General features: G+C 37.3%; 1 protein-coding gene across 2 annotated transcripts in view; it reads left to right on the top strand.

The window, feature by feature from the left end:
• ERI3 (ERI1 exoribonuclease family member 3) overlaps positions 1-16,524 on the top strand; it is a 289,470-nt gene that overhangs the window by 37,010 nt on the left and 235,936 nt on the right. For both annotated transcript variants that reach the window (XM_058177046.1, XM_058177047.1), the window contains exons 3-4: positions 1,346-1,462; positions 10,602-10,661. In XM_058177046.1, coding sequence (XP_058033029.1) covers positions 1,346-1,462; positions 10,602-10,661 — 177 coding nt within the window. The remainder of the gene's footprint in view (positions 1-1,345; positions 1,463-10,601; positions 10,662-16,524) is intronic.

Raw genomic sequence — 16,524 nt, forward strand, 5'->3', positions numbered from 1 at the left:
TTAAGTTTTAAATGAGTGCATATCTCTCTTTGTCTTTCTTAGTACAATGTTTCTGAAATTGTGATCTGAGGATGCCTGTGGTCTCCAAGACTCTTTCAGATGTCCACAAAATCAAAATTATTTTTCATCCTTTGTTGAAAAATAAAAGTATGAAAATTCTGTGGAAGAATTCTGAAAAATAGAGTGGCAATGAATGTGTTAGTTTTAATTTTCAATAAGGTAATCATTGCTTACAAATTGTCTCATTTAGTGATCTTTTGAAGTTTTGATTGTGTACAAAAAAGTCACTATTACTCTTACTTTTGCAATCTTTGCAGTGTCCTGTGGTGACATAATTGCAATTTGCATGCTTCATAATTATCTTGCAACAAGAGAGTTAATAGAGAAGTAAAATCATAAGTTGTAGTCACAAGACGTTTCACTTAGTGACCATGGCCTTTACTTAAGGATCAAAGTTGCTTAACTCTTGTGATAGTGTGATTTTCTGCTTAGCAACCAAGCTATCGATTCAAATTGTGGTTTTTAAGCGAGGACTACTTGTATGGTGTATATTGATAAATATCATCCATGCAAGCAAAAGCTGTTTTGAGGTCTTCCATAATTTTTAAAAGTGGGGAGGGATCCTGAGACAGAAACATTTGTATTAGATTGTAAGAGCTGGGGCCTCTCAAATGTTTACAGCTTTATGTAATGGATGATGCTAGATCAATTAATAATTACAGTAAGTTTATTTGCTATAGTTAATAAAAAATCAATTTGCAAGCTTAATTTTTCTTTTGATATCTGCATATACTGCAGCAATATTTTGGTACTTTTGCAAACCAGAGCTCTAATTAATGTTATGGCAGAAATACATACTTTGGACTGGTGGGTGATTTTGATACCTTCTTAAATTTGTTCATTTTAGAATTGACACTTGTCCATCTTCCTAGGATGAATATTGAGTGAGATTGTATGAGAGTTTTATTTTCTTCCTCTCTAGGTTTCTCCGGTCTTATATCTTCTGCTGGTGAATTAATATAGTTGAATGCAGTATGAGATTCATGCTGAGACTATAGGAAGGCAATTTAACTTACATGTGGTGTCACTATTACTATGTATCTTTCCAACTGCAGTCTTCAATTCTACTGAATGTATCATATGATGGTTTTTTTTAAGAGAAGTACTAAAATATTTCATGGTATGAAGAAGGCAAAACATTCTGTTAAGTTTTAGAATCCAAGCCATTATTCTTATCTTGATTGGCATCACATATTGTATAGGGTTTCCATAAATTGTGGTTTAACTTTATGTTTTGCCTAGCTGTTTATTTAAATTAGGCTAATATGTTACTTTTTTTTTGTAGGAGATAATTGAATTCCCCATCCTGAAGCTGAATGGCAGGACAATGGAGATTGAATCCACTTTCCACATGTATGTGCAGCCAGTGGTGCATCCTCAGCTCACACCTTTCTGCACTGAGGTAAAGCTGTTTTTCTTCTGAGAGCTTAATGTTGCCTTGCAGTTTCTCTAGGAGGATCTGAAATGCTGGCAGTTCTTCTGTCTGCTCATAAAAAAATGATTACGTCTCTAAAGGTCTTCATGATTTTGGTTATAGTAAAAATATGTAATTGGGTATTCAGACTCCAGTATATTTTCAGTATATTTTGCTGGCTGAGGGACTCTGGAATTGAAGTCCACAAGTCTTAAAGGGACCAAGGTTGGAGACCCCTGGTTTAAACCACTATGATTTTAACGAAGTTGAAAGTAAGGAATTACAAGACTGAACTTGCAGTCATTGCAAGACTGAAATTATATGTTACACAGTCGAATTCAACTTATGCTCCATTATCTGCATTCAACATATTATTCCCATTTTTTCAGTTATTTTCCTAATGCTGCTGCTTACTTCTGTGAACAAGGCAATATTGAAACGATAGATGTGTCTATTTTTCACAATCATCTATGGATAATTTGATAAGGACATATATCCAGAGGTGGGCTACTGGGGGTTCGCAGCAGTTCGGGAGAACCTCTAGCTAGATTTTGTGCAGTTCGGAGAAACCCCCAAATCCCACTCCTGTCTGGCCTCACCCACCCCTCCCCTCCCCGGAGTCCCCACATGGCCCGTTTTGGATGCAGGTAAATGCAGGGCACTCACAGAGGCTTGGGGAGGGCAAAAACGGGCCTACCGGAAGTCCAGGAAGGCCGGAAATGGGCCCGTTTCTGGCCTCCAGAAGGCCTCCAAACCTGGGGAGGCTGTTTTCACCCTCCTGGTGTCAGGCCTGGAAACCATACTAGGCCGTAGGTTTCCAGACGCTGCCACATTTCTCTCCTGAGGGGAAGAAGGGGGGTTGAGGGGTATGGTAACATTCTTCAAGCGGTCAAGGTCGGATTGTGTTCACATCTGCAGAAGGAGTGGCAAGAAGAGGTTTCGAGTAAAGTGGAAGAACGTTGGATCATGTGACCGGCAAAGGGGCTATGGGGGTGGGACTCTTGGGGTTTGTATAACTGGGAAAAGAATCCGGAAGTTTCAGTTTTGGAATTTCACTTATTGTGTGCCAGTTTCCTTATGCTAGTAAAGAACTTTGAAAGACAATGGCTTCAGAGTTTTTTTAATGCAGAAGAGGTTTTTCTGGAACCCTGTCACCTGGAGGCTCAAGGAAAGCCTCTGGAGACCGGGGAGGGCAACCTCCCCATTGTAATGCAGGATGCCGATTAGGCCATGCCCACGCCCACCCAGCAACCAGGCAGAGAACCCCTTGCTAAAAAAAATTTGAAGCCTATCCCTGCATATATCCAATATTCCAAAACCATGTTGTAAAGGAGGGAAGAAAAAATAAAAATTGAGACAACCTGTATTTGTTATGGAAGCTTTATATTGAAAAATGGGGCCATCATATCTGGCTTCCCCACTGACTTTGTGTGTCAGAAGATCAAAAAAAAAAAAAAAAGGGATTGCATCTCCAGGACAGTGCAACTGTTATAAATATGAACCAGTTGTCAAGAATCTGAATTTTGATCATGTGACCATGGGGATGCTTCAATGGCCGTAAGTGTGAAAAATGGTCGTACATCAGTTTTTTGAATGCCATTGTAACTTTGAATGGTCTCTATAGAAACAGTTGAAAGTCGAGGACTACCTGTATATGCAATTAGTTCCAAAGCAAAATATTTTGCTTTCTTCTTTCTTGCACATATTTTCTTCTTGTTCCAGTAAGATTTTAGATTCCTGTGTAAATAGCTGTTTACGGTAACCTCCCTTTCTCTCCTTGCTCTGACTATGTTTCTTCAAAAGGACTGGTACTTACTAAATGCTAGGAAAAGGTTTTGTCTCTGCCCTTTTACTTATAGAAGTCAGCTTTATAGATCTCTTTGCACAGAAAGACCAGGTCTGATTATCTGATGGCATGCCAGAGACAAGTGCTTATTGTAATCAGGAAACTGTCTTGGATTAGAAATACGAGGGTGTATTAGATAAACACCATAGGAAAATCCATTTTGTTGGCATTGTCTTGGAGATTGCTTGGTTCTCTGCTCTTCTCTATCGTTTCTTTTTCCATTAGGCATAACTGCTATGGCAAATTTACCAATTGTACTCTATTGTCTAACTTTCTTAAATTATTTGAAAAAAGTTTAGCTTCATCCCTGCAGGATTAAGCAATGTATTTTTCTGGAGTGTACTTGAACTAGAAGGTGAATCTATGTTTTGTAACGGTGTTTCTTTTATCACATATGAGGCTAGAAATACTATTCCAACAGGGGGAGCAGGAAGGCATAATATCTTTTTTTCCATAGTATATCCATGTATGTATTAACTGCTCTCAAAGCTAAGTGAGAAGAACTTCTGTCTTTGCATGGAACCAGAGAAACATAAATGTGAACATATACTATTAATCTATATTTTCAGTACAGCACAGGCTGAAAGGAATAAAAATTATTGTTTATTTCAAAAACATGTTACACTAGGATCCAGATAAAATAGTTCCTATCCCCAATCTAATGGATATATTAAATCAGAGAAGAGGTCATTCTAAATTAAAAATCAAATGTAAATAAAATGTAACATGTATTCTTACCAGTAGCAGCTAATCAAAACCATATATTTTAATGCTTTTTATAATGCAATGAAATTAACCCTGAGCAGTTCAGCCTATTGGTTTGGCCCTCCACAATAGTCACAATTTCTCAAATGACCCCTTTGGAAAATTAATTGTCCACTTCTCTGTTAGAACAATAAAAAGTTGCAATCTATATATATAAAAGCGAAATACCACTCACGCATCATCACAAAATGTCCACCGTAAAGCCTACAAACTTGAAATTTTTTCCTCTTATTTTTTCACATATTTTCCTCTTAGCTGCTAGGTGCTCACTAAGAAAGAATTTTTCGAAATGACCATCAGAGCATTAGTATTTGCTATATTATTTTTAACATACTCTGGTGCTAAGGAGTTCTACTTCCCCTCCCCACCTGAAAAGAAATCCATTCCAAATGCAAAACACAAGCAGAGGAGAGGAGTTTCAGTTTCACTTTTCAGTTTCACTTTCACAGCAGCAAGCAGGGGATAGAATAGGGGAGGCTTCTGTGGGGCAAGCCTGAGGGGGATAAGGGGATAGGATAGAAGACGCTTCTGTGGGGCAAGGCTGAGAGAGAGAAGGGGATAGAAGAGGCCGATCGTAACTACTCATTAATTTTCAAGCTGTGTCGATTTTTCAAGTCCTATCACATAGTTTTGTAGTGGAGCACAGGTATTTATCTATTACAAACATTATTCAAGTGCTTGTGTGTATGTGTTTCTAATGCACATATGATTGATGGAAGAGAATATTTGCAGCTCAGGGCTGAACTGGAGGTTCCTTATTACTATCTGAACTGAATTTTCATGCAGATGTTTCATTACGAAACTAGATAACATCAGTACTGGTAAGGAGTAGGGTATATAGGAGATGATCATGCTAAGCCTGAGGGAGGGATCAACGAATCATAAGTCTTGAGCTAAGTTGAACCTACCTTGAATTCCTTGACCCTTATCTACTGTCAATTTGACTTTTAATAGTTCAGAGTCTTCTAGAGAACACAGAGCACACAGTAAACATATATTCATTTGAAATGTCTGGATTCCTGATTTCTTGCACTTAACATTAGGTTTTTTTCTCATTTTATATACTAGTGGCTTGCCCTGTCAGTATTGGTGGACATGGTCTTGGTGGTTCCTTGATTGGGCTATTTATTTATTTCAATTATGGCATATCATACATGGACTAAGTAGCAATATAAATTAACATTTCAACTTGATTAGTAACCCAATAAAATATAAATGTTAAAAAGATTTATATCAAATATCAATGTATAGGCCTATGATGGCGAACCTATGGCACACGTGCCAGAGGTGGCATGTAAAGCCCTCTCTGTGGGCACATGTGCTGTCGCCAGCAGCTCTTTTGGTTTCCAGTGCACACGTTTGCCGTCCAGCTGGCCTTTGTGGGCACTGGAGCCGTTTTGAGGGCTGTTTCCTGGGCCATTTCCGGGCTGTTTTCAAGGCTGTTTCCTGGGCCATTTTCAGGCCGTTTTTGGGCCATTTTCAGGTCTGAAAAAACAGCCCAGAAAATGGCCCAAAAATGGCCTGAAAAACAGCCCAGAAAACAGCCAAAAACCAGGCATGCGCTGGTCTTCGGGTTTCCGGTGCTCTGGAGCATGCACATGCACACATGTTCTGGTTTGGGCACTCAGTGCCAAAACAGTTCGCCATTACTGGTCTAGGCCATCTAACCATTGAAGCATAGCATCATTAAATTAAAAAAAAGATACTGGACTGGTCTATACCCTCAGTTTATAGCCAGTCACAATGTGATCTACAGTTTGACATGGTACCATGTAATCACACTGAGGGGATGATACTATGCTCCATTTATACGCAGACTCCCGGGAGACGCTATGTGAGGTGGGAATCCTATTCAGGATTGTCCATTGCTGATGTGGTAATTCCAAGCTCGGCACCATTTTTGTTGGGTTATTTATCATATAACTGGAATTCAGCGACCCATTTGGCTTTCCATTGGGAATTTATGTTAAAGGTGTTGGGAAGATGCCAATGGGGGCTTTCTGAATTTGAGTCTTCTAGCTGATGATTGAGGAAGATCAGTATGCTTTGGTAGGAGTGAGTTGTTCAAAATTTTTCTGTATTCTCTCACCATAGTGCATCTTGCCTTCATAAAGTGCTATATGGCTCAGAATAGGAAGCCACCAAGTACTTGGCAATGATTGGGCTATTATTTACTTTGAGCTTATTTGCCTGAGTTGGTAGTTCCTTGTTTGGATTGATTGGGGTATTGTTTGATTATTGGTCTAATGTTAATCTTGGTGTTAATCTCTTCTCATCTGGGTATTGATTGCTGATGACGAAGTGTTTTGGGTTTTTTGTTTTCTTTTTGGCTTTTTGGTTGTCTCATTAGAATGGTATGTACCATGTTTCCCAGAAAATAAGCCCTAGCATGATTTTTCAGGATGCTTGTACTTTAAGCTCTACCCCAAAAATAAGCCCCAGTTAAGATCATCAGCCCTTACGGGGTGTGTGGATGGGTGTGGCCAGCAGAGGAGAGGATGAGTGTGCAGAGGCCGACCTGGTGGACTCACCTGTGCTGCGTGGGGTGTGCAGCTCCAGAGTGGGCTGGCGGGCTTCAGCTGCTGCCAAACACCGTCGGCCCCCATGTGCTTGCTGCCTCTTGTGCGCACGCTGGGATGTGGGGCACCTGGCCAGACTGGTCCCTCACAATCACCCTGATACTTTGTTTTCCCGTACCAGGCTGCGGCTTGTTCAGAACTGGGCCGCGCAAGTGGTGGGTGAGCACACACACAGCTCCACTTGTACAAATGGAGTTCTGTGTGCATGTCTGCTGCTCACATAGAACCATCCCTTTTCTCCCCCGCCGGAAAGATTGGGGACATCTGGTATAAGGTTTAGAAATAACAAAAGAATATCATATGCAGCTAAATTTTATTTAGTATATGTTCAACTAAATTATGTACTATTCTGTAAATCTCCCTAATAACACAGGCCATGGGTTTTGCACAAACATCAAAAAAAGCAAAGGTGAAAGAAAAAAACCTTGCTGGTTCTTTTAAATAATGGGAAAATAGGAGAAAATATACTTTAGATATGGGCAATTCAAATAATATCTTGATCCATGTATGAATTTCAAACAAAATCTGAACCTACTTAATACAGCAAACATGTCTGTTTAGATATTTTGTCAAAAGCTTTTTCAGCATCCAACAATAAGCTTATAAATTGGTCTTCATTTTTATTCAAGTCTATTAAAGCGGCAACCAACCTAATATTGTTTGCTGCTTGATCATTTTTAATAACAAGCAGTAACATTTGCTATAATCTATTTGCTAGCACTATTGTTAAAATCTTTCTATCAACATTAATAGATGAGATTGGATGATAATTAGCACATTGGATATGATCTTTACCTGATTTTGGTATAATTATAATACAAGTCTGATTAAATGTTTCTGTTTAATACCTAATATTCCCTTATCAAGTATCTTGATACAGTTTTGGCACCAAAAGATCTATAAATGTTTTGTTCCATAGTCAATCCATTTAATCCTGATGTTATACTAACTTGCTATTTTTTAAATTATTCGTTTAACTTTTACTCAGATAGTGGGGCAGATAAAATGTCTTTGTGTGTATCTAGGTGTTTTAGAAGCAAACAATGTTTTGCATGCTTAAGTGAAAAATGAAAATAAATATTTTACATGTTCAACTGAAATATAAAACTTGGAATATCTGGTGTTTAGAAAAGTATTGAAACTGTATTGATGCAATAAATCAAATCTATTAATACTGCACTTAGGCTGTCTTCTAATATACTACACAACAGGTATTTTTGACTGTACAAAAACTGAACTAGATGCTTTAGATCACAAGACTCCAAACTTCTGACAATACATCATTTCATCCAATAAGCAAACATAGATTGTGTTTACCAAGGAAAATTGATGTTCTTTAATTGCATGTGAACTAGACAGTCAAAGATGAAATCAGAGGTGTAAATGATTATATAAAAGCAAGCAGAGGGAGAATATTAAGGTCTGCAAGGCAAACTCTTGAATTTGATGGATTCAGAAGGAACATACAGAACTAATTATTTATAACAATGAATGAAAAATTGGAAAAATAAACCTGTCAATACCTAAAAAAAATAGTAATAAACTTGGTAATGACTTCAAATTGGATTCATCAAGAATGAACATTTATAGCATAAAAACAAGCATTAGCAGCAAGTGCCTTAAAACAACATTTAAAAAACAGGAAACAGCAAACATAGATTATACAAGACTCTTAACTACCTAAAAAGTGGTGGCAGCAATATTGTCCAGACATGTTACATGGCAAAATGATATGTTGGAATTGATGCCCCAGAATAATAGTATGACCATAATAACTTAGACTTATATGGCACCTCACAGTGTTTTATAGTTCTCTCTAAGTCAGCATATTGCCCCCATCAATCTGGGCCCTCATACTGAAAGAGTGTTTCAGAATTAACATGTAAAAATGTTACGTATGGAATTTCCAAATTCAGAGTGACATATGCAATGCAATATGTCTGACATCACAATAGTTGAAGAAAAGTAGACTTTACCTAAAGATGTAGTAATGCCAAATGATGGCAAAGTGGCTCAAAAGAAAATGAAAAATATTGTGAATTATTTAGACTTACCCAGTAAAATACATATATTATGAAATAATGCATCAAAAGTTTACCTATAGCATCAGAATTATCAAAATAGTTGAAAAAAATAGAATGTTTTGCCCTCACAATAGTTTACAAAAAGACATAGATGTTTATAGTGATATTTTTAGAATTCTTAGATTTTGGAATAAAGCTCAAATTGTCCTTAAATTATCAGCAATTAGAAGCAGTAGTTCTATAACAAAGAAATACTGGGAGAGGAACCCAATGTATTTTATCAGATGATCTCTGTACCTCTGGAAAGGAGCATAGTAGGCATTTAGCCTAACTCCTAGAATGAAAGAAAATGGATTCTTCCAGTTCAGCATGCAAACGGTTGGTTTGTTTTAAGATTTTGTGTACAAGATGAAAAGAAATAACTAGTGATAAAGAATAAAGCAATTAATAGAAATATAATGGTTCTAGCCAATGATTTAAATCAGGGGTGTCAGACTCACGTCACGGTGGCGTCATGTGATGTATCGGGGCTTCCCCCCCCTTCGCTAAACCGGGGGTGGGCATGGCCAGTGTGTCTCGCATCTGGTCTATAGGCCAGGAGTTTGACAGCCCTGATCTAAATGTAAGCTTTAAGTGAAAGAAATTTGCTCATCCATCTGGCTTGCAAAGTTCTATTCTCATCAGCCACAATGATGACACAACAGTGATTGGTCTCATTCGAGACAATGACGAATCCGCATATAGACGAGAGGTCGAACGACTAGCCTTGTGGTGCAACCAAAACAATCTGGAACTGAACACACTCAAAACCGTAGAAATGGTGGTAGACTTTAGGAAAAACCCTTCCATACTTCCACCTCTCACAATACTTGACAACACAGTATCAACAGTAGAAACCTTCAAATTTCTGGGTTCTATCATATCGCAAGATCTCAAATGGACAGCTAACATCAAAAACATCATTAAAAAAGGACAACAAAGAATGTTCTTTCTGCGCCAACTCAGTAAGCTCAAACTGCCCAAGGAGCTGCTGATCCAGTTCTACAGAGGAATTATTGAGTCTGTCATTTGCACCTCTATAACTGTCTGGTTCGGTTCTGCAACCCAACAAGAAAAACACAGACTTCAGAGGATAATTAGAACTGCAGAAAAAATAATTGCTACCAACTTGCCTTCCATTGAGGACCTGTATACTGCGAATCAAGAAGAGGGCCGTGAAAATATTTGCAGATCCTCGCATCCTGGACATAAACTGTTTCAACTCCTACCCTCAAAACGACGCTATAGAGCACTGCACACCAGAACAACTAGACACAAGAACAGTTTTTTTCCCGAAGGCCATCACTCTGCTAAACAAATAATTCCCTCAACACTGTCAGACTATTTACTGAATCTGCACTACTATTAATCGTTTCATAGTTCCCATCACCAATCTCTTTCCACCTATGACTGTATGACTATAACTTGTTGCTGGCAATCCTTATGATTTATATTGATATATTGATCATCAATTGTGTTGTAAATGTTGTACCTTGATGAACGTATCTTTTCTTTTATGTACACTGAGAGCATATGCACCAAGACAAATTCCTTGTGTGTCCAATCACACTTGGCCAATAAAATTCTATTCTATTCTATCTATTCTATTAATTATATTCTGCTTGTGTTTAAGAATTCCAGTAAGCAAAATGAAGGACGGGATTTATTTACTTTTGTGTATTCTTCCTTGTCTGTGTTGTTTGCCCTTTGATGTTTTCTGTATAGTGTTTTAGCATTAGTATTTAGTATTTTAAAAAAGCAATGAAAGCCTCAACAGTAACAAAAAAGGAAGGTGGGATGGAAGTGAGCTTTTTTTTCCCTATGGCTATTTAGTTTTCAATTAATATGTGTATTCTGTGTTTCTTTTGTTTTAGCTGACTGGAATTATTCAGGCCATGGTGGATGGACAGCCTAGTCTCCAGCAAGTGCTTGAGGTAAGCAGAATAACCTTTCGTTCCTGACCCCTGATCCTATTTCTCCCTTCCCCCTTCTTCTTCTTGTGTATTGAACCACATAATTTGACTATGATTACAGCTTCATTAGAATAACATTTGCTGTCACATCAGTGACATGCTGTTGTGAATATTGAGCCATTGATCTGTCATTTCCAGCTGTTCGTGTCAAAGGTGTTTGACTGTTGCCAAAAGCCATGAGGAGGTATATGTAGAGGAATTCTTTTACTGGTGACGGTCTTCAGTGTTACATTAAGAATACTGCATGGAAGATAATAGATATAATTAAATATTTAGTAATAAAACCATTTTATTTAAGGTATCTGAATATGGGACATAATCATAGCATTTAAAGCTTAATGAGCTGAAAGTATTTTCACAATCAATAGCGTTTGGTGTTTAGTCTCTGTGAATGGAATTTCAAGAGGTGAATCCTACTTGATTATGGTGTGATGCTCTGCTCCCTTCAGAATTTGGGCCTAATAGTTCTTGATCAAAATAATTGCAACCACAGCTGCGTGAGGAAATCTGATTAAAGGGTGAAGTTGCATCCCTTGCTTCAGTGATAATATGGAATTGCTTGGTGAAGGAAAAAGAGACAGCTGGGTATCCTGAATGACATTCAGTAGTGAGCCTTCCATGCTACTCCATTGAGAACTGTTTCAGCTAATCCTGGGAGAAGGCCTATCTTTTATCTTCTAATTAATAGGGGAACTAACCTTAATAGTTTATTCACAACCCAAGGGATCTCATTCCTTTATCAGAGCCATGAACGTAGCCTGAGAGGACCCTGCCTCCTTTTAATTTAGTTAGTACTGATACTGTAATACAGTTCAATACAGGACAGAGACAGGACTTATGTATTTTAGCCAACATGGAATGAATATATTTTTTACTGTTATATGGCAGGCCAAAACACCACTTTATTATGGTGGCAACTGAAAATTTGAAATTGAGGCGAAAGGTTGATGTCCTCTCCAGAATACAGAACAAAAAATTGTACAGGTAGTCCTTGACTTACGACCACATTTGAGCCCAACTTCGGCTGCTAAGCAAGACATTTGTTAAGGGAGTTTTGTCCCATTTTTGGACTTTTTCTGCCACAGTTGTTAAGTGAAGCACTACAGTTTTTAACTTAATAATATGTTTATTACGGTAACTAAATCTGACTTCCCCATTAACTTTGCTTGTGAGATGTCAGAAGATTGCAAAATATGATCACATGATCCCAGAACAGCGCAACTGTCATAAATAATATGCAGGAATCCATAATGGATAGAATTTTTATGATAATATATGAATATAGAAAATAAATGAATAAACTTGTGAGCTGGTATATTTATCAACCATTTGAGGTAAGTCATCAGGAAATAGGTAACACAAGAATTCTGTTTCACTGATACAGAGTTACACTGTAACCCTGAGATACAGATACACTGATAGCAGACTCTGCAGACTGATAGTCCTCCCTCTCCTTATATAAATAAATCAAGGTGAATCAATTTGAAGTTTCTTTCTTGTACTTTTTTCCCCCTCAGGCTAACCTCATATTTTACTAATGGTTGCTTTATATTCTTCATTGCCATCTCTGTATTTCTCTAGAGTTTGTTTCCTACTAGAAAACAATGCTTGTAACAAACATAGATTCTTGGTGCTTGAGAAAGCAGTAAGAAGACTGGGATAGTAAGTAGTCAGCTCATTAAGATTTCTTGGAGAAAATTTAGGAAGAGCTAGAGTATGGGAAACTACTCACCACAAGATATAGAAAAGAAATGCAAGGGCTTTAGATCAGAAGTGAACAACTGGTTTTGGTTTGGAACCCAGAATCTAGTTTTATATATCTTGCTAATGATACCATAGTGGGGAAGATTTAAATGTAAATCTGTGTGTATATGTGCTAGGAGGATGGGGATGGGTTGGTTAAGGGATCTACTTAATGTCAGAGGCTTAAGACATCTATTTTGCTTCTTAATCCCTTCCTTCCAAAAACTTGGCCTGATTTTTATCTGAATAAAAGTTGATAGAAATAAAACTCCCCTAAAAGGAAACAAACCCTAAGTCTTCAATTGTTACTTCTTAACTTCTTGAGGCTGCTCACCTTACATTTCTGGAGTTTTGAAACAGGATTCAAGCTTTTATACAAGAAACAAGAAACACTTGTAATAAGGATTTGTGTACTGTGGAAGGAAGCAAGAGAGTAACTGTAGTGGGATCTTTTAAACCACTCAATGAAAAATCTGGAAGAAAAATTATGGTAACTTGTAAAGATCTTTTCTTTCATACTGAGAGTACATGCCAAACAAGATGAATTTGAACTTTTAATAGAGGAAGACAAATGTGATGAAAGATACAACTAAGTCCTAGTAGGATAATTCTCATGATTGAAATACATAATTCAAGAATACAACTTCTTCACAGAGTTCAGAAGCAATAAAAAGAGAGATATTACACAGTATGCTAAAATAGCAGAAATCCAAGTGCATGAACTTCCTGGAAATTGCTCTATATCAATCAAGAATGACGTTCTATGCTATTGGAATTACAGTAGATACTATTAATGCTTTTGAAAGTATCTGTATTACAATAAGCAGAAGCAGGAACATCCCCCCATCCCCTCCCCCAATAATTCTTCCTATGAAAAACAGAAGCTGATAAGAATAAAAGATTGGATGACTGAAGTCCTGACGCCTTCTACTCCTGTTATTCTGCAACATTGGCCTTGAAAGCATGGAAACTTGAAAGCATGGATGCAGGCCCCAAACCTATGGGAGCACAATTTTCCAAGCTGAACACCAGAGAGAGTAGAAAGAAGGTTGTTTGAAGAAGCTATTGTTTCTTAATGGGCCAGCAACTTGATCTAAATAGCACCAATTCAGCTTTGCTTGTGCGGAAATAAGAGTTTCTTAGATAAAAGGATTTATTTGGGTTCAATCAGACATTGGAATTATACCTATGGCAATCTGGTCTGAATTTCAATAATTCAGTGATTACTAGGTAACCTGTCCTTTGCCAAAACTTTGACAGGGTTTGCTATTTAATACAAATCTTGCTGTAGGTGTTAAATCCCTTTACCTTGAATCTTGAATGGGATTGTGATCAAAATCATTCTATAAATCCTTAACAGTGTTTTTTGATTCATGGTTTTCTGACTGTGTCTCTTACATTGTTGTAAGACTTAAGGCATGGAGAAGTTTGGATGTATTTCCAAAGGCAAATTTCAGATAGTTCAAAAAGGCATTAGATGCTAATGACTAGGGATTTGAATTACCTCATTATCTACTGGGGAATTCTCTGCCAAGTATACTATTTCCAAGAAATTTCTGGTTTGACAGTTAATTTATTCAAAGGTGGTAGATGGAGGAAGCTCTAAGACAGTGATTGCAAACCTTTTAGGGACAGGGTGCCCAGACCTGAAGGTGCAGGCACGCATGCGCCTACAAGAGCGCCGGAAACCCGACAACCAGCTGGCTGAACTGGGGCGACGGTGTACATGCCCACAGAGAGGGCTCTGCGTGGCACCTCTGGCACACTTGCCATAGATTCACCATCATGGCTCTAAGGTAAATTAGCTATTCTAGACTTGATCCTAACCAATAGGGAAGATTTAATAGATAAAGTGAGAATAGTAGGAACTTTGGAGGAAAATGGCTATACAATTCTGGAGTTATTAGTTGAAGGAAAAATAAAGATGAGAATAATCAATATAATTTGGAGTTCAAGAAAGCAGATTTTAATACACTCAGGGATTCCATGGCAGCAGAAACTAATGGGAAAAGGTTGTTCAAGGTGGATGGGAGACACTAAAAGTGGCTCTAAAACACAATCACAAATATTTTCAAAGAGGAAAAAAATAGACACCAGAAGATAACCACATAGAACACTTAATGAAGATCTGAAAATATAAATGGATGTATATAAGAGGTGGAAAGTGAGACAGGTCATGTGTAAAAAGGAAATACAGACAGCCCTGATTGGTAATGAGTAGAGGTTAGCAAAAAGATACTCTTCAGTTGTGCTTAAAATAAAAGGAACTGGAGTGAAACAGCATGCTGATTGCTTAATGGAGATGGACAAAAGGTTAGCAGATAATTAGCTAAAATACTTAACTCTTATTTTTGCTTAGTCTTCTCTAAGATAAAAAGATGTATTATACTAGGCAATTGTGAAGAACTTGTTGGGAGAGCAGGATTGCAGCTTTGGCTTGATAGATACATAATGTACATGCTTTAGGGTATCAAAAAGAGAAACAGAATTCAGAGAGTTACAGACAGGCCAGTATTCATACGTGAACAAAATCATTGTATTTAAATAATTGATATGTACCTTGACAAAATGTACATTACTAAAAATCAGTATGGAATGTCAAGTACACTTTTTTCAAACTAATCTTACTTTATTAAAAGTAATTTTTTTAATTAGTTCCTTATGTTGTGAGAATGCTGTGAACACAATGTATCTTGATCGAAATACCCCATGACACTGTGATTAGTGAGCAAATACCACTGGATGGCAGTAGTTAGATGAGCTCAAATTGTCTTGAAAACAATAGTCAAAGAGTGCTCATCAATAGTTAAGATCAGAATCAAGCATCCAACTCTTTTTCCAAAGGCCTCAGTTCCTATAGTGAACAAATTGGTAAAATGGCATATTAACAAAATAAGAATTGAAAGGGACCTTTGAGATCTTCTAGTCCAAACCCCTGCTCAAGCAGGATACCTGACACCATTTCAGATAGGTGACTGTCCAGTTTCCTCTTAAAAGCCTCCAGTGATGGAGCACCCACAACTTCTGAAGGCAAGCTGTTCTACTGGTTAACTGTCCTCATTATTAGGAAATTTCTCCTTAGTTCTAGGTCTCTTCTTTCCTTGATTAATTTCCATCCATTGTTTCTTGTCTTGCCTTCTGGTGCTTTGGAATATAGATTGACCCTTTCTTCTTTGTGGAAGCCCCTCAAGTATTGGAACACTGCTATTATGTTACCCTACTCCTTCTTTTCACTAGACTAGACATACCTAATTCCTGCAACCATTCTTCATATATTTTAGCCTCCAGGCCCCTAATCATCTTTGTTGCTCTTTTTGCACTCTTTCTAGAGTTGCAACATATTTTTTTATAATATGGTGACCAAAACTGGATGCAGTATTCTAAGTGTGGTCTTATTTGTCTTGAAATTGAACCAGGGGTTCAACTCCCCCAGATCAGTGTGCTCAGACTATTTTTAAATGTTTGCACTTTCTTGATTTTACTTGATTTCTTTATTATCATTGCTTGATATTCAGGTTGAAGACAAGTACCCATTTCTTTTTTCAAAAGTCCTTAATTTCTACTGTGAATGAATTGATATGATGGAACAGACTTTTGATCTATAGGTTTAATAAACTTGTCAAACTTTATTTGAAACAACTTATTTCAAAATACTAGCACTTCACCAGTCCTAAAATAAAAAAACTTCCAGTCTTGCTAAAGAAATTAGATACTTCTGGAAGATATTAACTTATATCAATTAATTCCTTGTGAATTGATGAGAATCTTTATAATGTAAAATAAAAAAGATACTTTTATCTTCATTATAGTGGAGATATCACAGATTTCTATTATCAACAACCTTTTGCATCTTTGGAAAAAGAAGGCAGAAAATCGGATAGTCTCAGATGCAGCTTATACTCTTCAGAATTCTCTCCATATACATGCCAACTCTCAAGCAAAATAGTTTCTTTTGTGAGAGAAGATATTTTCATTCCTTCTAATTTTTCAGAGAACAAAAGACAAATAGTCCACATTTTTCAAATAGAAGCAGTGGGTTTTGCCAAGTAGAAATTAAATATGGTTCGTCATGCAACTGACT

Source organism: Ahaetulla prasina, chromosome 3 (genome assembly GCF_028640845.1).
Source record: "Ahaetulla prasina isolate Xishuangbanna chromosome 3, ASM2864084v1, whole genome shotgun sequence".
NCBI lineage: Eukaryota > Metazoa > Chordata > Lepidosauria > Squamata > Colubridae > Ahaetulla > Ahaetulla prasina.